The sequence below is a fragment of the Diceros bicornis genome, chromosome 8 (genome assembly GCF_020826845.1).
Source record: "Diceros bicornis minor isolate mBicDic1 chromosome 8, mDicBic1.mat.cur, whole genome shotgun sequence".
NCBI lineage: Eukaryota > Metazoa > Chordata > Mammalia > Perissodactyla > Rhinocerotidae > Diceros > Diceros bicornis.
Genome location: NC_080747.1, coordinates 84,940,730 through 84,968,283, shown reverse-complemented (window position 1 = coordinate 84,968,283; position 27,554 = coordinate 84,940,730). Strand labels below are relative to the sequence as shown.

General features: G+C 39.2%; 1 protein-coding gene across 2 annotated transcripts in view; it reads right to left on the bottom strand.

The window, feature by feature from the left end:
* Window positions 1-27,022, bottom strand: part of NFKB1 (nuclear factor kappa B subunit 1) — a 113,509-nt gene extending 86,487 nt beyond the window's left edge. For both annotated transcript variants that reach the window (XM_058547584.1, XM_058547585.1), the window contains exons 1-3: window positions 26,520-27,022; window positions 4,689-4,734; window positions 540-615 (exon numbers count right to left, since the gene is read on the bottom strand). In XM_058547584.1, the coding sequence (XP_058403567.1) occupies window positions 540-615; window positions 4,689-4,727 (115 nt within the window). In that variant the 5' untranslated portion in view covers window positions 4,728-4,734; window positions 26,520-27,022. The remainder of the gene's footprint in view (window positions 1-539; window positions 616-4,688; window positions 4,735-26,519) is intronic.
* Window positions 27,023-27,554: the final 532 nt, after the last annotated feature.

Genomic DNA, 27,554 nt, shown 5'->3' with positions numbered 1-27,554 from the left:
TAACAAGCGGTGTGTCGGTACGTGCCCGGGATCCGAACCGGCGAACTCCGCACCACTGGGCCAGCCCCTAAAAGCTTTTTTAAAAAGATGATCTGTCTACTGAAATGGTTCTTCTGATTTCTGTACACTGCCTTGCACACGGGCTGGCACACAACAGGTGCTCAAATAAGTGTTTTTGGAATAGATCTAAGGAGTCGGGACTGCCTTCGTCCGGGACAAAGCAAACGGGAGTTAAAATGAACCCCAAAATACTAAGATTGGATGAAAAGGACAATCCTTACATTGAGAAAGACATTCCTTCTGAGCTGTCCTAACAGACATCAGCAAGAGTTGTAAGTAATACAGTGGGTAATTGGGGTGAAACATTTTTGTGCAAATATATTTCAAGAAAGTATACTGAAAGATTGGTTTTTAAAACACAAATCAGCACTTTCCTTCAAGGTACGTCACTGACTTTCTAAAAGAGACTATTAGCAAACCCTGAATTTAAAAACAGCGAAAGCAAAACCACAGGGCAAAGGGATGAGGCGTCTTCTTACCTGTCGGTAGTGGCATCTCTTGTTGAAATAATTCTGGATTAAATATTGTATGATTCAAAGAATCCAAATGAAACATCTGTAAAAAAGAAAATTTCAATCATTATTTTTCCAACACTGTATTAAAAATTTGAAGTTGGAACACCTAACACTTAATTACAGGAGCAAAAACTACAGCCAAAAACAAAAATCTGAAAATATTTCAAATCAGGATTTTGAAAATACCTTCATGAGACCAGCTAAGTTCTCATGTGTACGGCCCTTTTCACAGGGTCGGGCTGTTTACGTGACAAAGGGATGGAGAAGAATGACCACAGAGGCAAGGACCTGGTACAGCCTGCCTACCAGTCTATCTTCAGGGCCAGTGTATGTTGATCACACAGTGGATACTCAATAAACAATTGTTGAATGAATAATCTGAAGCCTGTCCTCTTTAGAAATAGAAGTATAAGAATATAATCCTAGAAATCTATATTTCTTTTATGATGGTAAATAAACCACTTCTCTAGCCATCTAACTTTCAAGGCCTGAAAGAATTAGACAGCAGCCCTAGAACGATTTACAGAGAAACTGAAAATATAACTTACAGACCAAGGAGCAGATAACTGAGCACTGAGTTCCCTCACGTTTTTTTTCCTACCTTTATTTACCTAACACAATGCAAAATACCTGGAATATAGTGGGTGTGGTAGGATGAATAATGGTTTCCCACAAGACACTGACATCCTAATCCCCAGAATCTGTGAATACTATCTCATATAGAAAAGGGATTTTGCAGATGTTCTTAAGGTAAAAATATAGAGATGGGAGATTATCTTGGATTACCCAGATGGGCCTGATAAGAGTGATGCAGGAGATCAAAGTGAACAGTAGGAGATGTGACAATGGAAGCAAGAGGTCAGAGTGATGGAAGGGGTCACAAGCCAAGGAATGTAGGTAGCCTCTAGAAGCTCAAAAAGGCAAGGTAATGAAAGCTTCCAGAAGGAGAGCAGCCCTGCCAACACCTTGACTTTAGATTTCTGACCTCCAGATTACAAGAGAATAAATTTGTGCTGTTTTAGGCTATCAAATTGGTAGTAATTTGTTACAGCACCAACAGAAAACTAATACAGTGGGCATGCAATATATTTTGATGGAATTATATTCTATCTTGATAAATTACTAATAATTGCTAATCCCAAGAGAAAATTTTTCCTTCCACTTACTTTATCTAGGACTTTAAATTCATATTTCTGAGCTTGGTATTTGTTTCAAGCTAAATAAGTCATTTGTTTGAAACGTCTGTGGACAACACAGAAACCAATTATATTTCATTTTTTTACGATATGTTCATTATTAAGTGTGTTGGAGGCGCTATTTAAAAACAGTAACCAGTTTTACAGTCTACTCCTTTTCTTGGTTAGTATATTATTGGAAGTTCTTGAGTACCTAAGAACCTAGTATGCCTAGTTAAATCAAGAGTAACAAACACAGTGTTTAAATAAAGAAAACTCCACATACAGTTGTGAGGTATGCAAATTTTCAATTGAGGAACAATAAATGTGCTCCACTTCAATGCTTAGGAGTAAAGTTCAGCTACATTATTCACTGTTTGCTGAAAGGGAAATATAGGAATGAAAAAAACATGTTATTGTAAAAAGGGGCCCCACCTTACAGAAAGTATTCTCAGAGCAGAGAGTCTCAGAGCAAAAAAGATGAACTAGCAGACAAAAACCTTTCCTCCGGTCCTGAAGGTGGCTGAAATGACTGGTTAGGGGGAAAAGCACAGATTTTAGGAGACAGACACACACCCTAACAGACAAAGAAGAGGGAAGCTGGGCGCTGCTGCAGCCTGCATTGTGTACTAGGTCAGGAGTAGGAAGCACATTCCAGAACACACTAAAACCCTGAGGACATCTCACTGAGGACATGCACACTTCATAAAACGTATACCATTCGGCTTGCGACAAGGAAAAAAACACCAAAGTTCAAGGACCTCTCCCCTCAAAAATGGAAACATCAGAACATGCCCCACCCCTGCTGATGATCACAAAAATGCCACGCAAGAAAAGCTTTCGAAATGAATGTTTTCAGCAGGTTCTACTCTTGTGTGGCATAAAGGACCATCTCTTGTTGATAAGATTTCCTGTACACAGACAGGAAAGCATGGTCTAAAACCAGGCAGAAACAACCCTAATGCTGGTTAGAGTTTGCCTTTAATTGTTAGAGATAGCATATTAAAAGCAAAAGGTAACACAGGTTTTTGATAGTATGAGTAGCCAAACGTCTTTCACGCTGTAATCAAAGAAAATGTTCCTAGATCTATCCTATATCACCATTTTTACAATAAGATTCAAAAGAAGCATCTTAATATGAACAGCAATACATACTCATTCTTTCCAAATCAATCAGAACATTATCGAGAGTAATGAATGCTATATAAGTCTGTTTTATTTAAAGAAGCAATACTAGATCCCTTAAAAATATTTCACTCTTGGTTTTATCTTTCTGACCGATTCTAGCATGGGTAAATTTGGGAAATCCATTTTTTAGGTTTTTGCCCTAAAGATTAAGTGTGAAATGATTACAAATCTTGGACCAGGGTGTCCTGGTACCTAGCGTCCCCTCTCCTTGTCTAGCCTGGCAAAGTACATCTTCCAAATCTCAGCTTGCACAGACTTCCTTTGGAAAGTCCTCCACAACCCTGCTCTTCCTCAAGGCAACACAGAGTGAGCCCTCTCAACATTTCTGTCCCACTCTGTGCAGACCACCACTACAGCATTTATCACCACAGGGAAACTATTCATGTCTCTGCCCCACCTATTAGAATGGCAGCTTCCTAAAATTAGGTTCTCTGTATCACTTATTTTTGTACCCTCCTTAGCCAATGTTCTGGTACATAGTAATGCCTCAATATATAGCTGATGGATAAATAAATCTCAGTATTTTAAATTACTTCTTAAAAATCGTTACCTTAAAAATTGAATATTGCCATTGGAATTACCCTACAGTCTGAAAATTGCTTTCAAATGGTTCATTTAATATATATATATAATATGTACAAATACAAATATAAAATATATAGAGAGAGAGAAAGAGAAAAACAAAATATTAATAATCAACAAATATTTGTTGGATTAGTTAACATTTTTATAGGGTTGAAATTTTTCAAAGTAAATAACTAGGAGAAAAGTTAAAAAGGACACTGGGATCTCTTCATACCACTGATAGAATAATGAACAGTTTATGCTCCCAAAGCACATTCAGTGCCCATTAAGTCTTTTCAATACCCCTGTGAGTGTGGGGCTAGCATTCCTATTTTGCACATGAGAAAAGTGAGGATGGCGGGGTACGGCTAAGCGATTCCTCAAGTTTTAAGAGCTCATCAGTAGCAGTCAGCTCTTACATTACGATCTTCAAATTCTAAGTCCAAAGGTCTTTTCACTACACCAACCTGCCTCCTGATCATTTAAATAAATATTTTGTGTTCCCCCAAAAAAGATATGTTCAAGTCCTAACTCCCAGTACCTGTAAACGTGACTTGCCTCAGAAATAGGGTCTTTGGAGACAGAATCAAGTTAAGATGAACTCCTACTGAAGAGTCGTCCCTAAATCCAGCCTAGCGCCTTCATAAGAGAAAAGAGAGGGCGATCCGGATACAGAGACACAGGGAAAAAGGCCGCGCGGACTGGGGTGACGCAGCCACAAGCCCTGTGGAATGCCAAGGACTGTCGCTGCCACCAGGCTAGGGGAGAGGCATGGAACAGAGCTCCCTCAGAACTTCCAGAAGGAACTAACCTTGTCATCACCTTGGTTTTCGACTTCTAGCCTCCAGACTGTGAGGGAATATATTTCTGCTGTTTTAAGCTACCAGGTTTGTGATGATTTGTTACAGCAGGCCTAGGAAACTCACACAGGAGTTATCGCTGGATCTGGAGCACATGTGATTTTAATGCAACAATGTGTAAGACAGCAGGGTTAAGTTACTCATTTTACATGACTTGTCCTCTCTGGCCTTACATGGAGGGACAGGGAAACTGCAAAAACAATTTAAAAGAAATTTTTATCAATTTTAGAGTTTTCCTGACATTTAATATTTTGTTACCTCTGTATATTTTAAAATATGAATACATTTATGAAAAATTGTCAGTGAGATTATATTATAATACTTACTTGTTCATGCCCTCCCAAATATGGATCGTCTTCTGCCATTCTGGAGCTGTGTATCAAAAAAATAAAAGTTAATCCACTGTAAGATGGGAATGAACCTTAAAAATTCCATCGTGCAGGAATAAATTGTTGTATTCCAGTAAGACCAAATATAACCCTTTTTTAAAGCCCTTACATATGGTGTAGTTCCTCTTGGGAATCTAAATCTAACAGCAGAAAGATTGCATAATCAAGGAATTACCACTTAGGTATAACCTAAAGCCTTTATGTCAAGCTCACAACAGTGTCCTAGAGTTTGGTACAACTCATCTTCATCCTCCGCACAAAAATTATGCACAGTTGGATTCTTAGAGGCCATTTCTTTTTGTCACCATCTAGACCTCAAGGATTTACAGTCTTAGCTCTTTGTGGAGATTATTTTTCAACGCTTCATGATTCTGCGATGCTCCTAGAACTGTCTCCAAGCTCTCTACACACTGCTTGAGTTGAGAAACTCAGAGGGGTCATTCTGCTGTCAGTCTTTGCACAGCACGAGGGGAGGACGCTGCAGTGTGCCGCTCAGGCCTCCACTGCAGCAGGCCTTCCCTGCCACTGCCAACGTGGTGTAGAAATGCTAGGAGAGTAAGAGGGCAATCAAAAGACACAAAAAGAAGAGCCCTTATTATCCAGGCTCTAGTCTCAAATTTAATCAACCCCAGCCAGATAATAACACATTGCAGGCCCTTGCCATCTTCTACTACCCAGAGGCCCTGAGAAAAGTGAAGAACCACATGGTCAGATAAAAATAGCATCTAAAATCACATATCATTTTGGATTTACTTACTTAAGAAATACACTTATCATTATTTTAAATATAGGTTAATTTTGTTTAAATTGACAGATCAAATTTTACATATATTACACGAAAAATTAGAAGATTAAAAAAACCAAACAAAGCTGAAATCAGATATTAGTTCCTGAGGCCAATTTTTTTTTTTTTCCGCTTGAGGAAGATTCACCCTGGGCTAACATCTGTGCCAATCTTCCTCTATTTTGTATGTGGATTGCCACCAAAGCACGGCTGATGAGTGGTGTAGGTCTGTGCTCAGGAACCGAACCTGTGAATCTGGGCCGCCAAAGCAGAGCACACCAAACTTAACCACTATGCCATGGGGCTGGCCTCTGAGGCAAATTTTTCTTTTTTTTTTTTTCCCCCATGAAGTCTACAATTCACTCGATGGCACCTGGAACTGAGAATCTTAGCTGTCATCCTCCACCATAGTAATGGAGCTGTCACTGGACAGTGACCACTCAGCAGGAGTGCACCCCACACTTCCCTGGAGTTAGGGATGGCCATTAGATGAAATGCTGGCCAGCGGAACATGCCACTTTCAGGTCTGGGCTTAAGGTGCTGACATGCTTTTTCCTCCATGTCTTTGTTTTTTCTCTTTCCCACTGGATAAAACCTAGACACACAGAAGAGCCAGCTTCTACCACACAGATGATGATGAATGGCAGCTAACATGGTGGTGACATGAGAAAGAAAGACACTTCTTTGTTCTAACCCAGTGTGTTATTGGGTCCCTTTGCTAAAGTAGCTTGGCTCTTACCCTAAAGAAGATATCACCTAACACTCCAAAGAGGACTCTGACTTCCAATGAAATCCTCTCCTGCCAGAGCCCTGGGGGACTGGGGAGAGCGAGAAAGCCTGGTGAGGATGCTAGTGGGACACACAGTAGTGTCCAACCTCCACACAAGGGAAGAGGGCAGCCCTGAGTCCTATAAGAACAAGAAGTCCATGCAGATTTGCAAGGAAACATTTGTCTAAAACAAGAAATTATTGATTGAAGATTTACAAACAGCTGTAATCGATTAAGACGAGCAGTTAAAAAAGGGAAAATTGACCTGATACAGTCAAGAGGAATTGTCATTAGACATTCACGAGTTCTGCCACTGCTGGGTGTGTGACTTTGGATACACAACCCCATTCACTGTGGCCTCGGTTTCCTCATCTATAAAATGAGAGATTCTGATGGGATGGACCTTTGAAAAGAGGAGAATTTTGTGCAGCTCAGAATGTTAGCTAATAAATGCTTATTCAAAGAACAAATCACCTAAATCATAATTTTTTGTAAACTTGGATTTTATACATACTTAGGTACATGTCTATATTAAAGAACCATTAGCATAATGTTCAGTTATATGACGAACACTACTAAAATACTGTGTTACATTGAAATAGAGTGCTGAAACCAGTTACAACATTCCACGTCAAAAATTCTTATTCTTAGAGGGGCCGGCCCCGTGGTGTGGTGGTTAGGTGCACGTGCTCCGCTGCTGGCGGCCCGGGTTCGGATCCCGGGCACGCACTGATGCACCGCTTGTCCAGCCATGCTGTGGTGGCGTCCCATATAAAGTGGAGAAAGATAGGCACAGATGTTAGCCCAGGGCCAGTCTTCCTCAGCAAAAAGAGGAAGATTGTAATGGCTGTTAGCTCAGGGCTGATCTTCCTCACACACACACAAAAAAAACTGTTATTCTTAGAACACCACAGGAGCCCAAATTTCCAAGAAAAATATTAAGACCATTTTTTTGGCTTTAGGTGAGACTGTTGACTTGTTAAACTGACAGAGCCTGTTCAGTACTTGTATTACACTACATAAATTTATATATTTAAAAATATATACGTGCATATATGTATTTTAAACCTGTGAATAGTTTCCTAACCTTTGAATGGATGGATTTAATATAAAGCAGCCCTCACCTTAATTTAAAAAACTCAACTAAACCTACTTCATTGGAACTGATGCGGGGTTACTGTCGTGATCACTACTGTAGTTAAAACCTGAATGCAGATCTCTGAATTGTGGGCACTGCATAAACACCCAATCAAACACAGTCCTCCTCCAACATCTCCCTGGGACTTAGGCATGAATGTGTGACAAAAGATCCGTTTTAACAGCCCAACAGCCCAAGAGACACTGGGTGATGGTTAAAATCTGAACACCTACAACCTTTGTGAGACAGTTCAGTTCATGGTGAAGAGCTGAGGTCACAGTAACCCTAGAGTGATATCAATGTTAATTCATAATTTAAAAATAAACTGTCAAAAGAAACCAAGAATTATTTGGAAAGGATGAATCACTGAGTAATATTTGCATTAATTGTAAAAGCAGGTTTTATTTCAAAATTTTGAAATACCCACTAAGCCTCTGGAACTGGAGGATGAGGAAAGACCAGGGAAAACCCCTTCTGCCCCCCTCCTCCCCCAGCTGTCCCCTCACTTTCCCTTCGCACAGTTCTGTGCTTTTGAGGAAGGACCATGAAACAGAAAGGGAGACACTGGGTTGACTGGTGAGAAGATGGGCCTTAGCTCTGCATCTCTCCCCTCCAACGGTGAGGTGTTCAGGGAAATTTTCACACGAGGAAAGAGAAATAGAAAATGTAGCTAGCTAGCAGTAAATAAAATATCTTCTCCAGTAAATTGTTTGTATTTCTCACAAGAGGCACAACATTATAACTGGCTAAGTTCTGGATATGTGACGAGTTCTATGTGAAATGCCTCATAGTTTATTTTCTGCACATCTGTGACAATACCACCACTGACAGCAAAGGCAGCACAAGGTGCTCTTAGTGAAAGCAGTAGGACCAAGGCCACAGGGTTGGATCATTAGGGATGGAGTTGGGGGCACTCCCCTCCTTGTACCTGGGTAAACTTTCTAGGATCAGATATAGTCACACTTTTTGACCACGGCGCACTGTAAGAAAACATATTCTTTTTATTCCATTAGATTTCATTAAGAAAAAAAAACTTTTCAAATCCATTAAAATGCTTTCGTGATGCACTAATGGGTCACAATACGCAGTTTGAAAAACAGAATTTTAGGTGCCATCCAGAGGGTGCAGTTGGGAATAAGAGAGATAAAGTGTCTCTAGTTTCAAGATTATATTCAGCCACAACAGAAACCACTCAGGTGTAATTATAATGCCTTATCTTGGATAGCAGGGAGGATGAAATTACAAGAAAAAGAGTGAGTTTTCACCATTTCTCTGGTGATGATAAACTGATAAAGAGAAAGGACATGCTGGAGTCTCTTTCCACACAGGAATGTTTTGGAAGAAGCTGGCTGTAAGGTGTGTGCACATGTGCACTACATACAATGTGAAACACGCCAGTGAGAGCATCTTTTGACCTTGCAATTCCACTTGCAGGAATCTGTACTAAGGAATTATATGAGCAAGTGTGCAAAAAAATAAGTACACAGATATTCGCCACAGCAAAAAACTGGAAACAATTTAAATGTCCTTTGATAGCAGATTGCTAGCTATAATTATGCTACATTCATACAGTCATATATTATACAACTGTTAAAAATAATAATTCAGATCTATAACATGGAGACTTTTACTCCGTAAGTTGTACATCTCTATGTTTTAATTTTATAGTTCAATTATGTAATTGGAAATATATTTTTTTAATAGGGAAAAAAAAGAAAATCAAACCCTGTCCTGAATTTAAAGTTGAACTCTGACTTAACAATTAATGACATGTGGTGAATAAAACATGAAGTATGAATGAGTAAAAAATTCCTAAGCACTACTGGAATCCTCTTCATAATAAATAAAATAGAAAAAATTTAACTTTAAAGAGCTGTTTATTTACATTTTTCTGATGATATATTATTGGCTTGGTGATAAAGAAAGATTAATGGCGGGTTTAGTTACTTTTCTCAGAATAGCTGATTTTTGAAAGTTTTTGAAAAAGAATCAATATTTGTGTCCTACTACATTTAGATATGTATAAACTCATTTTCCATGTTTTTCTTCTCTTTCATCCCTTTTCAGCTTCTTATTGTTTCATTTGGGTACAATGTGACCAATTAACATGTAGAATAGCTACCTACTAAGTACAAATACATTGTGTCTAGAGCTGGTATGGGATCAAGTCCCTGTTCACAACGGAATGCCCATCTAATAGGGATGGCAGATACATAACCAACACTCAACTATTAATTCATGCAAAGCTTATTATTAGCACAGTGACTGATACATAGCAAATGTTAGCCATTTTGTTAGCATAATAAACAAAATGTTTAAGGTGAATTATAGGAAAAGTAATAGAGACGGCAAAAGTTTTAGGCATTCTGAGAAGAATCAACTATTTTAATTTCTTTCCCATCCTACATTTATGGGTACATTGCCACATTCCCTCCCTATTCCTCTCCTTATCACTGCTGAATAAAATGTTTGCATTTTGCCAGGGACATCTGGCAATGTCTGGAGACATTTTTAGCTGTCACAACTGGACGGTGGCCCTACTGCATCGAGTGTATAGAGGTTAGAAATGCTGCTAAACATCCTATAATGCACAGGACAGCCCCTCACAAGAAAGAAATATCCGATCCCAAATGCCAATAATGCCAAGGATGAGGAACCCTGATGAATGCATCACATCATGACAGTGCTTTGGTTCACATGGAGAGAGAATAAAACTTTACTGACCACCTTCCATAAGTCAGGAATTATAGATAGTGCTTCACATATTTCACTTAATTCTCATAATAATCCTGAAAAATACTGTCCCAGATGAAAAAACTGAGGTTTAGTGAGAGTAAGTTATTTGCTCAGGTTAACAGAGTAATACTGGCTAATAGGACTCCACTGACTACAGTTCACTCACTTGTCTAAGAGGTAGAAGTGATTTGCCTCCTTGACTTACAACTTTATTTATTTTAATATAGCATCTTTACTCCAGGTCTCCTGACTGTTCAAGTTGGAGCTAGTCTACCCACAGCGTAGCCTGAAAAGCAGACTAGGACTGTGACATTGCACAAAACTCAAGTGAGTTCTTCCTGAGACAATCAAATGTGAAGGTAAAAGCACCAAACAAGGTTAACTCAAGTGGTAGTTACTTTTTGTTTTGTTTTGTTTTGTTTTAAATATCTCCTTTGGTCCATTTCAAAGGATAGAAGGAGAATAAAGAGATTCTCTCCGAAACATGTCCATAGAAAACACCGTACTCACTACTGATATGCTAAAAGTATGTATTTATTTAAAACTAAGGTATATTGAAATGCTCCTTGAATACTTTCCTCCCTTCATTAATTCAGTCCTTCATTAAAAAAATATTTAAGCCTACTATGTGTCAGTTACCAAAGACACTAAAGTACACAAGAGTGATGCCATCTCTGTACTCACAGAGCTTACAGTTGTGATAGAATGAATGCAATGGCCAAAACTTCTTTGCAACTCCATCCAACAAAAGGAAAAATCTATTTCTTCATCCCTTGAATCTTGGCAGGCCTATAACTTGCTTTGACCAACAGAAGGAGACAGAAGTGTGAGTTTTAAATGCAGGCTTTAAGAAAACTTGTAACAACCTTTCTTGTTCTCTTGGAACACTGTTGCCATGTGTATAAGCCTGGACTAGCTCACCAGAGGATGAGAGGCCACTGGAGCAGAGAGGGGAAGTCCTAGCCGAGGCTCCCCTAGACCAAATAGCACCAGCTGAGCAGCCAAAAGACTTCAGAGATCAGCAGTGCCAGCTCAGACCAGATGACCTAGACAGCCCCCCAAACTAGGAGAAATAACAAATGTCTGAGTTTTAATTAGCTTTGTGGTGATTTTTTTATGCAGCAAAAGCTAATTAATACAACAGTTTAGTAAGTAGGAGGACAAGTAGGCAGAAGCAATGCAACATGACAGATGTCATGGGAACGGAGGGTATGTGGGGCATGGGTTAGTTATCGTGGTAATTCAGTAACGACACAGATCCCCTCCATACTCATTTTTACTTTACTGGCTTATTAAGTTTCCAACTGAACAAAAGAAACAAGCATAATAGCCAAAAACACTGTGGTATAAACAAAAATAAAATTAGTACTGTGAAAACCTTCAAAATGTAAATATTAATAAATTGCTACTAGTTTTAAGCAGTGATACCATTGTAACATAAGTTAAGAATGTTTCTAATCCCTTCAACTCTCTAGTATCTAAAACCAAATTCATCATTCCTCTGGTGATGGGCCCCATTCTCGACTCCCCAATTTCTGCCAATATATTATTCTCTCAGGTACTCAGGGTCAAAAGTTCGGTCACTTTTTCCCTCTCCTTATCTCATACAGATCCAGTCAATAACCGATTTCTGCTGATTTTTCTTTGTATTATTTCTTGTATCTGCCCCTCCTTTCCACGTCCACTGTTACACCCTAGTTAAACCTTTTATTGCCTCACTTCTGAATGACAATTACAGCCTCCCTACTGTTCTCCCTTACTGTGGGGTTTCTTCTTCCTTAAGCATCTTTCACATTATTGCCACATTACTTATAAGATAAAGTGGAAAGTTTTCAACCACTCAGCATATTATATTATATTAAGTCATATTATATTATAAGCATAACCCATTAATTTCCTAACCAAAACCCTCTACTATAGGCAGACTGATCATTCAAAAATGCCTTCCTTGTTTCCATCTTGCATATGTGTTCACAGCATGCTCTGCATCCTGAAATGCCATCTTTCCTACTTAAATACTACCCACTCCTCAAGCCTCTACTCAAATATGACCTCTGCCAAGAAACCCTATATTTCCCCTGTAACCTATAGCTATGTAGTCCACATAAGGGCTATAACACCTACGTGTACTGGCAATTTTATGCTTGACAACATGCTGTTCTACTGCAATTTAACTTGATCTGTATATTTACCATCTTCTTAAGTGGATATAAATGCCTAAAAAGTAGATATGAGAGCTTTGCTTTTTTGTATTGCCAAATTAGTAAACACTAAGTACTTTTTTATTAATATTGCATTAATGGTAAGAAACACTGCAATTTCAGATTTGTCAAAATGTGGACTTCTGGTTTCAGTCATGACAAAGTAACAATTATTGAACTTGCCCCCTTGCCATACTCAACTGTAAAACTATACAAAATACTTGAAACAATAATTTAAAGACACTGAATAAGATACACAATAGGGCTGTACACCACAAGACAATGGAAACACTTGAGGCAAGCTCCAAATTCACTTTTTGACTGAGAGCATGTTCCAAATCATGACACAAAGAGGTAGAGCCCAAACAGAGAGCAGCAATCTCACTAGGCAAGGTATCAGAAAGGAGGGCTTTACACAGAGAAAGAGGTTCAGAAATCTACATAGGGGTCACCTCTGGTCATTGGCCAAATATCAAGCTGTGCTAGTGCAGGACAAGACTCTGCAAAGCCTACTAGAAAAGAGCTGCTGGGGATCTAAGAGCTGAATGGAGATTCCAGAAATTCCTGGAACTTCTGAGAGACACTGAAGTTCCAATCATCCAGAGTGAAGAGACATCACTGAATAATCTGAGCATTCAGTTGTGACCCCAGAAAGACCACACAATGGGAGTAAGGGAGATATCCTAGAAAAAGGGCTACTCTAAACCCTTCTTAATAAAACCAGGTGATCCACCAGTAAATTTATTGCCTGTTACAAAAAACTCAACACTTCAAAGGAAGACAAAAATCCACACTCTGCACAATGTAGTATCCACAAAGCACAATAAAAAATGACAAAACATGCAAAGAAGTAGAAAAATACGACTCAGAAGGAAAAAATGACACAAATGATGGAATTGGCAACCAATGACTTTATAACTGCTAATAGCAACATGTTCAAGAATGTAAAGGAAAAAATGGACATAATGAATGAACAGATAGACAATCTCAGCTGAGAAATGGAAACTATTAAAAAAGAAAAAAACCAATGGAAAATTCTAGACTGAAATGAAATTTCACTAGGTGGACTTAGCATATTGAACATTGTAGAAGAAATGATCAATAAACTCGAAGAATGGTCAATAAAAACTATTCAAACTGAAGCACAGAGAAAAAAGATAGAAGGAAATTAAGACACCTTCAGTGACCTATGAGACAATATCAAGCGGTCTTACATATGTATAATTTAGAGTCCTAGAAATAGAGGAGAGAGAGAAAAAATATTTGAAGAAATAATGGTCAATAATTTTCCAAATTTGATGGAAAAAAATCAACCCATAGATCTAAAAATCTCAAAGATCTCATGTTGGATAAAGACAAATAAAACCATGCTTAGTCATATTATAGTCAAACTGTTAAAAACAAATGTCAAGGAAAAAAAAATCATAAAGCATCCAGGGACAAGGGGGAACACTGATAAATATGGTGGCCGACTTCTCATCAGAAACAATATCAGCAAAGTATCCCTTACAAATAAAGATGAAATTGACATTTTTCAAATAGACAAGAGCTGAGAGAATTTGCCATCAGCAGGCCTGCTAAAAGACATAAAGACAGTTCTTCATGTTGAAGGGAAATGATAAGAGCTAGAAACTTGGACCTACATGAAAGAATGCCAATAGTGATGAAAATGTGATAAGCATAAGACATTTTTTTCTTGTTTGTTATTAAAAAAAAAAACCCAATACAATATATTTTGGAGTTTATAACATATGCAGAAGTAAAACGTATAACAATAACAGCCCAGAGGAAAGGAAGAAGACAAATGGAAGTATATCATTGTCAAGTTCTTACCTTACATAAGAAACGCTATAGCATTAATTCATGGTAGACTCAAGGATGCATATTGTAATCCCTAAAGTAACCACTTTAAAAAACAGCCAATGAAGGAGATGAAATGGAATTAAAAAAATGCACTTGATTTATTCAAAAGATGGCAGGAAAGAGGAAAACATTAATAAAGAACAGATGGCACAAATAGATAACAATTACCAAGATGGTAGGCTTAAACCCAACTATATCAATAATTACATTAAATGGAAATGAACTAAAATCACCTATAAAAAAGTAGAGATGGTCAGACTGGACACAAAAAAAAAACCCAATATATGCTTTTCATAAGAACTACACTTTAATATTAAAAACTCAGAGAGTTTAAAAGTATAAGGATGAAAAGTTATGCCAGTTATACCATGGAAATACTCAATATAAAAAAGCAGGCTATACTAAAATATCAGACACAGTAAACTTCAAGAGAAGAAATATTACCCCAGACAAAGAGGAACATTTCATAAGAATAAAAGGATCAATTCATCATGGAGAAATAATGATCTTAATGTGTATGCACATATTAACAGAGCTTCAAAATACATGAAGTAAAAAGTGGCAGAAATAAAGGAAGAAATACGCATAATTATAGTTAAGATTTTTAACATTCCTCTCTCAGTAATTGATAAAAGCAAATCAACAGAATATCAGTAAGAATATGGAAAATTTAGGAACAACACCATCAATCAAATTAACCTCAGTGCATGTATACAACACTCCACCGATGACTGTGGAACACACATTCTTTTCAAATGCACATGGAACATTCACCAGGACAGACTATATGTTGGACCATAAAACAAGTCTCAATAAATTTCAAAGAAGTGAAAGCATAGGGATATGTTATCTAAACACAATGAAATTAAATTAGAAACCATTAACAGAAAGATATCTAGAAAATCCTCCAGGACATATAATTAAGGCAAGATGTTAAATTGAGGGGTGCGGGGAGGTGCCTCTTAGAATCAATAAAACACAGTAAATATAATCTCATTCCCCTGTATGAAAGAAGCATCTAAATTCTTGCTATATCATGCCCACTGTAACCATGGAGGACAAGGACTTTCTTAGAGAAGTGATTAGAATGTATTCCAATGTATCCATCCCACGAGAAACAAACCTTTGCCGATAGTTTTCTTAATTACAGATGACTGAAATTGATAGGATCAAAACGATGTTTTGAACATTTTTTAATCATATTATAATTAAGTGTCATATATATCAAATGGCAGATTCAGTTCTAAGTAAAGTTTCTTTTTAACACCATAGTAGGACAAAATCTGGTGAATATAAATTTGTATAGCTAGAGAAAGTCTCTAAAAATTATAGTAAATTACATAAAACCTTACATGTTCTAACTGAAATCACTCATGGGATACTGCTGCCTTCCACTTCCACATAAAAACCAATTCAGTACATGTACTCCAAGTTTGAGATCTTTCATTCAGGTGGAATCAGAAAGGATTTGACTTACTGGACTCTGTTCTGAAACTTTTACTTCCACATTTCTAATTTTACAGATTTCTTCTTCCCTAAAAATAGAGTATGATGGGCAGAATGAATAGGCGGTGCACAGAGGATTTTTAGGGCAATGAAAATACTAATGTATGACACCATAATGATAGATACATATCATTATACACTTACATTTGTCCACATCCATAGAATGCACACCACCAAGAATGAACCATAATGTAAACTATGAACTTGGGGTGATTATGATTGTCCACGTTGGTTCACCTATTGTAATAAACAGACGACTCTAATGGGGGATGTTGATAATGGAGGAGGCTATGCATGTGTCGGGGCAGGGAGTATATGGGAAATCTCTGTACCTTCCCCTCAATTTTGCTGTGAACCTTAAAATGCTCTAAAAAAACTATCTTAATTAAAAAAATAGAGTATGAGCAAATTTTAATTTCACGTCTGGTCTTTGTCTTGAGTACCATTTTGGAGTATTTGTATTTTTAGATTGAGGAGGAAGCAGATCTCATAGATTATGAATTAGAGATTCTTTTGATCAAATATAGAGAAACTGATCAAGTTCTCTTAAATCTGAATATGATGACTTTAGTTTGGATTTTCATTTTTATTAATCCTCAAATACCAATGAAAATATACCCTTTATGTTTTAAAAGAAAAGAATTCATCATGTGAACCAGCAATACTTGGTTTTATGGATATGGTGACAATCAGCCTGGAGGGAGGACAGGGTTTCCTCGAAGACATAATCACAACAATGACTTTCCAAGTACACACACAAGAATAATGATTTGCAAGCATCCAAATCAGGCCTTATGCAGGGGACCTTTCAGTTCTCGAATTTAGTTATGAAGGCCTTTCTATACTGACCACTCACATAGATACACTCTTCAATATATGCAGATGTCAATGTATAAAGTGAGCAGGCAGAAAGAGGTGAACTATACTCTCTTCTATGTCTGATAAGGTATGATGCAAATACTTCTTTCTCCCATGTCTCTTTGTCAGGGACTTGACTGCTTGGCAATAAACAAAATATGTACTCAAATTCATAAAAGACAAATTAATGCGAAAATGTAATTTGTTTTATATTTTCACTAACATATTTCGTTTGGTGAGGAAAATCTGAAATGAACTGACCTTAGGGCTTCAACCACAGCAGAGGTCTCACTTGTGTAAAGCTCATTATTAGCGCCCTGGAGTAACGAATTCATTCAGTCAACTCGCGATCATATGTGGATGAACATGAGGTATGGAATCAACATGCATGTAATCCAAAAGTCATTAGTGAAACCTTATAAATGAGAGTGAAGGGTAGGGGTCCTGACTAAGAAGGGGCAGAAAGGGGGCTTTTGGGGTGCTGGTAATGTTCTGTATCTACACCACCACCTAGGTTAAGTTTGTTCACTTTGAGATAAATCATTAAAGATATACTCTTACGATGTGTGCACTTTTTCAGTTACGTGATTTCTTCAATTTAAAAAAGGCTAATGTAAAAAGAAAATTTTTAAAACTGAAAACATTACATGATCTAAGCTCCATGAAATTGTGGATTTCCTTGTTCACTATTGTATTCCTAGTACCTAGCACATGGCACATAGAACGGACTCAACATATATTCAAATGAATTAATGATTAAAAGAGAAATCCTATGATACAAAGGCAGAAGAGCTTACAGAAGAAAGCCGAGGTCCCCTATCTACCTCTCCTCACCTTCAATCCTGCTTTTCAGAGCTACTGACTTTGTAACACTCTTAACTTTCTCTTTTTTGTTTTCCTAGGGGTTCTTTTCACATCTCCAAATACTATGCTTATATCTTTTTTCTTATTTAAGTTTAGACATTGTGTTTTTGCTGTGACAGATGAACATCCAGCTCACAGTTACCACCTCCCTTTCTTCCTCCTCCAAATGTAGTTATAATTAGTGATTCCCTGAACCAATTTAGAATTAAAATATTGAATTTTATATTCAATTTCTGTATCAAGTTTGCCTTCAATTTCTTCAGAGAAATATGAATGTGAGTTCATAGTAGAGACTAAGTAACAATGAAAAGATGCAACTCCAGAAACACCTGGATGTCAGAAAGAAACTAGTCTGGGACCATAAATGATAGCTCATAATCCACAGCTGGATAGTTCCGCACAGTATCACACTAATAACCAAGAACTGTCTTTGCACCTTCTCAATATGGTAAGAAAATCTGAAGTCTTCCAAATAATACTATTATATCAAAGAAACAAATAATTTTAGAGACAGATGCTCATTTAGTCTAACACTCTCATTTTTTTATAGAAAGAAAATGAAACCCAGAGAAGTTAGTTAATTTGCCCAGAAACAGAGCTTAATCAATAACACAGTTTACTGATATTCGGTCTAGCTATTTAGTAATTCCTTCAGCACTCTTACTGGGTGCTGTGCAAATAATAAGTAAGAAAGATAAAATCCCTGCCCTCAAGATATTTTCTGTCTAGAAAGCATAAGAAGTCAAGAGAACATGGACTGAGGGCACCTAAGTCTTTATGAGGCGGTCAGGGAGAATGGATAGAGGAGAGAGAGAGAAACTGTGATGCCTGAACATGCCCGGAGGCAGGGCAATTAGCACAACCGCTAGGAAGGACAGGGCACTCCTCAGACAGGGAGCGCATATGCAGAGGCATTCAAGGTAAGAAAACATAGTGGATAAGGAACTGAAAATTGATGAGTACAATCTGAGAAATAGGGGATGGGTGGGGAGCAAGGGTGGGAGGTGAGGTGTGTAGGAATCAGCTTGTGAAGACAACGGCGACTCATTTCAGAAATATAAAGATTGTGACATGATCAGACTTGCACTTTAGAAAGCTGACCTAAATTTATACTGGGATGAAGGATGGAACAGAAGCAGGACATAAAGCATTAGGAGACAATGCAAAAATGAAAGCTAGAAATTCAATGAGGAAGGCATGGATTCTGGAGATGAGGAGAAGGCTGAACGGACAGAACCTGGTGACTGACTGGGGGAGATAAGTGAGTGTGCATGAAGAATGGGTTCCTAGATTTCTGGTGTAGGAAGCCTACTGAATGGACCAGGGTGAGCTAACAGCTGCACTCCCTAATGTGCTAGGGGGAGCCATCTGGTGGGTGGGGATGATGATAAATTTGATATTGGCATCTATGCAAAGATACTTTAGTGCCTCAGCAACAAAATTATTGTTTTCTGTGGCTTGCTTTGAATGACTAGACTCCTTCAGTTTAATGGGTATTCAGTAAATATAGCACAACTGCTCCCCAAATCACTGATCTATTTCAACACAGGATTGAACTCTCTCTCTAAACAACCTGGACTAATTCCTACTTGGCTATTACAGGGGACTTTCTATGAGAAATAGGATACTTTCCCTGCCCATCATAAAAAAGAAGTTCAGGGTAAATGACTGCTACAGCAACGTTTTAAAATAGTCAGGAAATATTACAATGTTCTAAGGTGTGCTTGTTAAATTTAGTTAAATGTCTAAAATGAAAATTGGGTAAACAAATGGATAGAAACCATAAAGACATTATATCAAATGAATCCTGTGATATGGCACAAGAGCAAGGAAGTACATTTAATCGTTCAGATACCATGCTTTTGATTTTAACTGTACTGAGGTTTGATTAATCACAACTGACCTCTGAAGTGTTTTCAGAATGTGGGGGAAATGACCATTGTTTTCAATTAATCAAAAACAGGATAATCCACAGTGAAATGCCTATAAAAAAGTTCTATTCAAAGGCAATCTCTCTCACTCTTTTCATTACGACTCTCCCCTTTTCATCTATGATATATAGAATTTATTCTTTTATCTGGAATTTTGATTCACTTTCTAGATTATTGACCAAATGTTTCAAGACTCACAGGTTTAAAACACGCACACACAACACTTAACTCACACACCTTACTATATATTAGCAGCATAACAAATGAATAAATTGAATATGGTATGGGACTAGCTATATTTTTGGCTCATTTGAATCCATCTCCTACAAAAAGTATTTTCCCGAGCTTCCTGGTTGGCTCGAAATTAGCAGTGTGAGTGCATTTTTTTTTTGTGAGGAAGATCAGGCCTGAGCTAACATCCATGCCAATCCTCCTCTTTTTGCTGAGGAAGACCAGCCCTGAGCTAACATCTATTGCCCATCCTCCTCCTTTTTTTCCCCTTTTTCTCTCCAAAGCCCCAATAGATAGTTGTATGTCATAGTTGCACGTCCTTCTAGTTGCTGTATGTGGGACGCCGCCTCAGCATGGCCAGACAAGCGGTGCCTTGGTGTGCGCCCGGGATCTGAACCCGGGGCACCAGTAGCGGAGCGCGCGCACTTAACCGCTAAGTCACGGGGCCAGCCCTGTGAGTGCATTTTTAAACATAATCTTTTCTACTTCCTAGATTTTATATTCAGTTTCAATTTTATGTAAAACAATGGTTTTGTGTATTCACTTAAGTACTTTCCTGAATATCCAATAGAATTAAAAAACATTAAGTTTAATTTAATTTTTATGTATTCTGTACCTTCATGTTTCTTTCTTTCTACTTTAAATTTCCTCTATATGAACAGCCATTCATACTCCATCCATCCTTCCCTATAGTCTTTATTTTAACCTTCTGAGTCATAAAGGTGCTTGTATCACATGGACAGAATGACACTAGATGCTGTCAACTATAAGGAATTCTTTTCCTTTGACCTCACCACCACATCTAGCTTCCATTTAAAAGAAAAAGACGCTGAAGTTTATAAATCAAGTCTTAATGATCAAACACCAATACATGGTTAAATCCTAGAAAATAAACCTATACCTAAGTTAAGAACTGGTAGGCAAAGAAGTTCTTTAAATATCAACAAAACATGAGTCAGGAATTCATGTTAAGACATTCAAAAAACAGTCATTCTCTCCATTCCTAAAATTCTTGTCTTTGAAGGCATACTTTCTAAGACAATTAAGTAATTTATTTTCACTATTTAAATGAATTGCAGGCTTGGGCCCAGAACCAATAAATAGGTGGGTTGATTATGCCCTTATATTGAAATGTAGTATAATATATTTAGTTCAAATCACATGATAAATAATAATGAATAATAAAAGTAACAATTTTTTTAAATAACTGCTATTTTGACAAAATTCATTATAGCAATCAAATTATTTTTTAAATGTTAATTAAACTCTTTCTGTAGAAGTGTCAACTTCACGCAGGTTTTGTATTTCTTCAGTTGAAGTTAACAAAAAGAACATCTTGCCTACAAATGCCAGCGAGCCTCATATATCAAAAGGCTTAAATCTAAGAAAAATCCAATAGCTTTATTTTCCAAAAGGAAATGTCTGACTTGTCCACCCATTTTTGAGTAGGAGAGCAAAGACCAGGATGACATTACAGCTTTGTGTTTCTGTTTATGCTTCTCTGCATGCCCAGAAGCAGCAGCCTGAGCTGATTATGCAACAGAACACAGCAAAACTTACCACTCTCTGAGTCTTCTCGCGGGGAAGCTGCAGGCAGACAGCGTGGATTATTTCACTAACAAACGCGGCTGCTCTTTGCCTGCAGAGCGCTTTTCAACAACACAGCTGCACAACGCACTGCTTACAGAAGCTAACACTTAGTGTCTTCCTCAGTTTGTTGGTGACAACAAAAATGATTATGCCTATATGTATTTGCAAACAATTTTTAAATTAATTTTTCAAACTTGAATGTACGTCTGTAAGCAATTCGAAGAGAGGTCAGGGTCAGAACCAGAATTAAGCGGGCAGCAAAGCAGAGTGGACTGAAGCCAGCAGTTTTCAGGACAGTGGTTCTGACTCTCCCTGGGGGCACGACCCCAGGACTGAGCCTTGGCATCGTGCTCTTTGCTAGTCTGGAGGGTATATTTCATTTCATAAATTGTGTCCACAATGAATAAATGGTTAGATTCAGAGTTTCTAGGACAATTTTCCAAAAATGCTACAACTGAGAAATAAATAATCAACAAAACCCTGCCATGACAAGGCCCCAGGTTTTATAGTGTTGCAAAATCATTCAAGTAAGAAAGTGGCAGGTACAGTAAACCTTGCCAACTGCCTGCTTGCTCCTGAGGTTTTCCAGCTAGTAACATTTCCCCCCCGATTTCTTATAGGTGAAAAGTATTCGATTCGGGATGTCATAACATATTTTGTTCTGACTTTCTTGTGGATGAACGTAGACAGGCTTTAACAATCTTTGGATCACAAAGCAGTGCTTGTGGCACTGTTTCCTTTTCTGGAGACACTAATATTGAAATTACTGTTCCAGTGGAGCTCGGAGAAATTCTAGGTAGCCAAGAAGTTACACTTCACTTTTTACCTTTTATCATTTCAATTATTTTATTACCTTGCTTGATAAGTGCCTCTAAAACTTGAAACTAAAAGCCTTTCTCCTTCTTTCTTTCTTTTTTCCAGTTCATAAACTCCTCTTTCAAAATGAAATGCTTCCCCTTTGGAAGGTACTGGGCACTTTTTAATAAACTACTCGTTCTAGTAAACTTAAGTGCTCTTTAGAAAAGAATATAATATCTAGGAAGCAAGAACTAGTTTTTGTCTTCTTTCTTCCCAGAAGGCAAGGCAAAATAGTGTAATTTTTGTTCCTTGCAGAAAACGGCTGCCCTTTTTTTAAACAAACAAAACAGAACATATCATTCCTTCATTCAATAAGCAGTTATTAATTGCTTACTCTGTACCCACAGGCACATGGTGAAGTGTCAGATATTTCTTTGTCAGTATGGATTAGACATGACTTCTTTTTAGCTGGAACTATAGGATTTTGACTCTCTCAGCTCTTTTCCTCTCCTTTATATTGTTTTCTTTTTTTTTTTTTTTTTATAATTAGGCTCTTAAAGAATAAGCCACATACAGTCTTTACATTCTTCTTTAAAGCTCCATCGGTCAGAATTTTTTTCACAGTTTAAAGAAATTGAGTCTACAGATGGTTTAAATTAAAATACCTGTGGAAAGTATGTGTCAGAATAAAAGCTGGTTATAACATTTTTGGCCTAATGGTGAAATGTAAATGAAAAGTAATAAGCCAATTTGTAATGGGGAATTAAACCATTCCTTTCATTATTCTAATTTCAAAAACAGGCAACAAATTAAAGCAGATGAAATTTGTACTACTGATAATTAAATATATTAGTTACTACAGAAAATATAAGAATAGAATAATAATTGACTTCTTTTTAAAATTTAAAATACAATGATATTTTTATAATTAATACTCTAAATTAAATAAATATTTTCATCCATAATCTATACTCCTGAGGATTCTATAATCTTTAACAAATCACACCTTATATTGCTTTTGTGTAAGACTGTTAGGTTTTAAATTACTTGTAGTGAAGCGGTAAGATTTGCTTGCACAGCTTGTTTTCTAAACTATTGGCTGATCTTCAAGGGTAGGTGTACCAACCTCACCTGAAAATATGAAAGACAGCAGATTAATCTGCACCCAGGAACACCGTCTCTAATACAGCAGAGACCAAAGGTATGAAGCAATTTCACCATCATGAAAAGAATGCTACCACTTAGTGTGGCACTGGATACTCACTAATGAAGTATTACAAAGATAAGCGCCTTGGTAATGTTACTCTATTAATTCTACAAATTATTTGGTTTCAAATATTAATCTTTTTTAATTAAAAAAAAAAAATCAAACCACAGTCAAGGAGCCAGACTGACTTGCAGGACTATGCCACAAGTCCAAATGTTTGTCTCTGAGGCTGAACGCCTCTAGACTGTTAACACCCCCAACGTCTCCCAAGGAGTGACAGGGTCAACTCAAAGGGTATATATGCTTCCGATGGTTTACCCGCTTACCTCTAAGAACACTATAGGTGAGTTCAGCATTTACAGGAGGTGCAAGAGTGCAAAGGAGAACTAATCCCCAGAGAACAGGGTAAATTGCTTCAGTGAAGTTTACTGGTCACCAAGAAGCAGTTGTCAATTAACTCTGATCAGACATAAATGTAGATGTAGGAGCAGAACATTTACAAGTGTCCTTCAGCACTAAAATTCTACTCTTCCTTCTCATCCTCCTCCTCTTTCTACAACATACAACAACCACGTCCTCTTATATGATTCATGTTATAAACAGAAAACCAATCAACCAAACAAACGAAATAACCTTCCTAATAAAAGGTAAATTAATGAGAAATTTTGCATAGCCATTGATTCTAATACATCCATTCCTGCTAATGTGATTCCTGTTCAATCTGTAGACTAGGAGAGCTTAATCTGAATATTTACTCTATTGATTAAACTACTCTGCATTTCCAGATACACTTTCCACTGCAGTCATCTCTATGCTCGGAACAGGACATCTACTAATAACTTCTGAAGAAGAAGAAGATGGTATTTTGACTACTTTATCAAAAATCCATATGGAAATTCAGATATTTTTTAAAATTTATTGTTTTAAAATGTCAACTACTGTTCTTACTTCTCCCAAGTTCACACTAATGGAAGGTTATGAAGTAACCACTTCCCCCCAGAAGCCAGAACTTTCACCTTTTCTGAACAGGGGAATACCTCTCATAAATTAGGTAAAAAACAAGGTCCTGCTGATCGAATAATAGTCCAAGATCCCTGTAGCTGCCAATTCCTTATCCAGACCTTCTATCTACCACAAGGAGTAACCTCTGATAGTCAAGGTGGTAACTTACTTCATCAATTATCTGGAAGGCTGAAAGCAGTAGTAAAAACAACCTCCATAAATGTTAGTTTCTTAAACTAGCTTCAATTTGTTCCAAAGAACATGAGAAGAGAAATATGAGGAATATGATCACTAAAACTAAAATTCTGCCATTTCAGACTAATTGAGCTTTTACCAACTACAACTCAGTCATCACAGACGATCTTGTTTAAGAGGTAGAAGTAAGAAGGAAGTGCAAAGATCAAAGCAGTGCTTACAAAGGGGAACAACGATTTTTGTATGTATATTCCAGTATTTACTAACCGGGTCTGAAAAACAGGGGCATTTATTCAGCCCATGTGAACGCCAACTGCAGAACATAAGACAAAATTGAAATTTCAGAACAAAGATAATAGAGTTTCAAATCACCACCGATCCCTAACTGCATTATACTATTTCCTTTTAAAAGCCTTTCAAACAGGTTAGAAGGGGTTTACTGCTGACGGCAAGCAGCCCTTCAGTGCCAGCACGAAATCTCCACATAATGAGTCTTTCTTTGGCTCATGTTTGTCCAGGAGACTGTGGTCCAGGAAAACATTCTATCTAAACAAGCCCCAGAGGGCACTGAGGAGTTGCAGGTATAACCAGATGGATGAATAATTTCAGTAGATTTCATTTTTCCGTCTATTATATATGTTCTTCTCACCTTAGCAATTCAATTACGTGATAAACATAAAATGTTACAGGAAACAAATCTTTTATTTCCTGTCTTCCCAAGTTTGTAAGCTCAAAAAAATACTTTGCTTTAAATTATTTACATAATTTCTTTAGTGCATCAAACAGTAAAAGGATTCATCTCTAGAAAGCACAATATTAAAATCAGGAAAACAACATAGTTCAGCTAAGGGCTTTATTTTACTCAAGATTCCCTTTCAAAGTTTTAACAAACACTAATGCAATTTAAACTACTCAAGAATACTCAATTGAAGTATTCTGCTAGGAAAACAAGCACTGAACATCTTGATTTCAAGCTTTAGTGTCTACCAAAGAGCAACAGTTTGTAGAAGAACATTTGTATGCCAGAGCTATTACATGTTTTAGTAATACCAAGGCATTTTCTCAGATTATGGGCTTTATAACAAAAATTTTAAGCTAAATATAGTTCTTTAATAAGCTGAATGCTGAAAAACCCTACTCAACAAAGTCCATGAAAACGCCTTAAATCTTGACAATCAAATACCGTATCATTAAGTCCCATTTAAGTTTCAGGTTAGACCAATAAATCAGGGCAAACATCTCCATTCCGTACTTATTTTTAAAGACCACAGAAAGCTTGTATTTAGGACAGGCTTTGTTTATATCATTATGTTTGCTTTAGAGGTCAGGCACAATACATGGTGCCGTTGTTCAAGTGTTTCACATAATCAGAGTGTCTAAAAAGTGCTCTAAGTAGGTAATTTCTTTTCTTTCTCAAATGCCAGGCACTGTAGGATCAGCACCAGACCCTCCTTGTTTTCTTGAAGACTAATGTAGGGTCCTAGAGTAGGTGAGTTGAGTATATTATGTCGTGTGTGTGTGTGTGTGTGTGTGTGTGTGTGTGTGTGTGTGTAGGGGGGATTCTTTTTGGAGTAAGGGACGAGGGCATCAGGCTGTCCTCCTCAGTCTAGAGGGCCGAGGAGGGCTCTCCCAGCCTAAAGGACGGCCATGCACTTCTGCTTTCATTTCGTGAACCGCCCGGCGGTGAAATCTGGTTCAGCACTGCACGCAAACGCACCCCCTTCCCCTCGCTCCTCGGCGCCGCCGAAGCGCACCTCCACCTCAAGCCGCCCCTAGCAGGGGTGGGGTGGGGATAAAGCAAGTTTGCAAGAGTTCGCCCCGGTTCCCGGGCCCGCCCGGCGCGGGGACGGGAGAGAGAGGCCGGCCAGGCAGCCGCGGCCCTGCGGCCGACCGGCTCCTGCGCGGCCCGGATGTGCCTGTCTCCCTGTCGCCAGTCCCATGTGCCTCGCCACTCCTGTCAACCTCCTCCCGCGGGCTGGCCCCGCGGTGGCGCCGGAATGAGGAAGTCCGAAAGGGGCTGCAGGGGCTGCAGCGGGTGGGCGGCGGGCCTCGGGCACCCGGCCCGGCGAGGCCCCCCTCGCCCGAGGTGGCTTACCCTGGTGGCGGGTCCGCGCGGCCTCCCTGCGCCGGGGGCTCCCTCCGGGGGCGCGGGCCTGAGCGCTGCGGAGGGCAGAGGCAGCGGCCGCCGGGGCGGAGCGGGTCTGGTGCGGGCCGGGCGGGTCGGGCCGGGGCGCGGTCTCGCCGGCCAGGCCAGTCAGCGGCGCGCCATGTCCGCGGCGCGGGCGGAGGGAGCGCGGGCGCGGGAGGCCGCGGCGGGGAGGCCGGGCTGCGCGGGGCCGGGGCCGGGGCCGGGGCGGGCGGCGGGCGCGGCCGAGGGCGGCGGCGAGAGGCCCGAGCGCCGGGAAGGGCAGGGGAAGCTGTCAGCGCGCCGCCCGGCCGCGCGGGTGGCGAAACCTCCTCTTCCTGCCCCGGCCCGCCGGTGCACTTCTCTCTCGTTCTCGCTCGCTCACTCTCTCACTTCCTGGCTGGAAATTCCCACTGACGTCGAGAGAGCAGACAGACAGACGGACAAGCGCGCACGCCGCGGGGGCGGGAGGTGGGGTCGCCGCGGGGGTGGGGGAAGCCCGCACTGGTGGGGCGCGCGGCGAGGGGCGCGCGTGGGGCGGCGCGGCCGCCGGGTCCCGGCGGAGCCCGCTCCCCGCCGCGCTCCCGAAGGAGCCACGGGGCTAGAGCGGCGGGACGCCCCCTGGTAGGCCTGCGGGGCCGGCTGTCCCGGGCAGCAGGCGGCGGGGCGGCTGATAGGGTCGGGCGGTCCAGGGCCCCTAAGGACGGGCCCAGGCATCTGGAGGGGATGATGGGTCGGCACGGGGCCAAGCATGCTGTGTATAAAAATAAATCCCATCTGTATAGTCCATGTAAGTTGTCTCAGTTACGCTCAAATCTCTTCACAGATTAAACTGGAATTTCTCTATCGTAACTGAATTCTGTCCAGTGAGGTCTGAACATCTACTGGTTGTTGGTGAGATCTTAAATCTCCTGGTTATGACTGTTATTCAGAACTTTCATCTACAGGGCATTGTCAGGCCTTATGATAATACTGTGGATAGAGTTATAGTGATGGTGGTAGCAA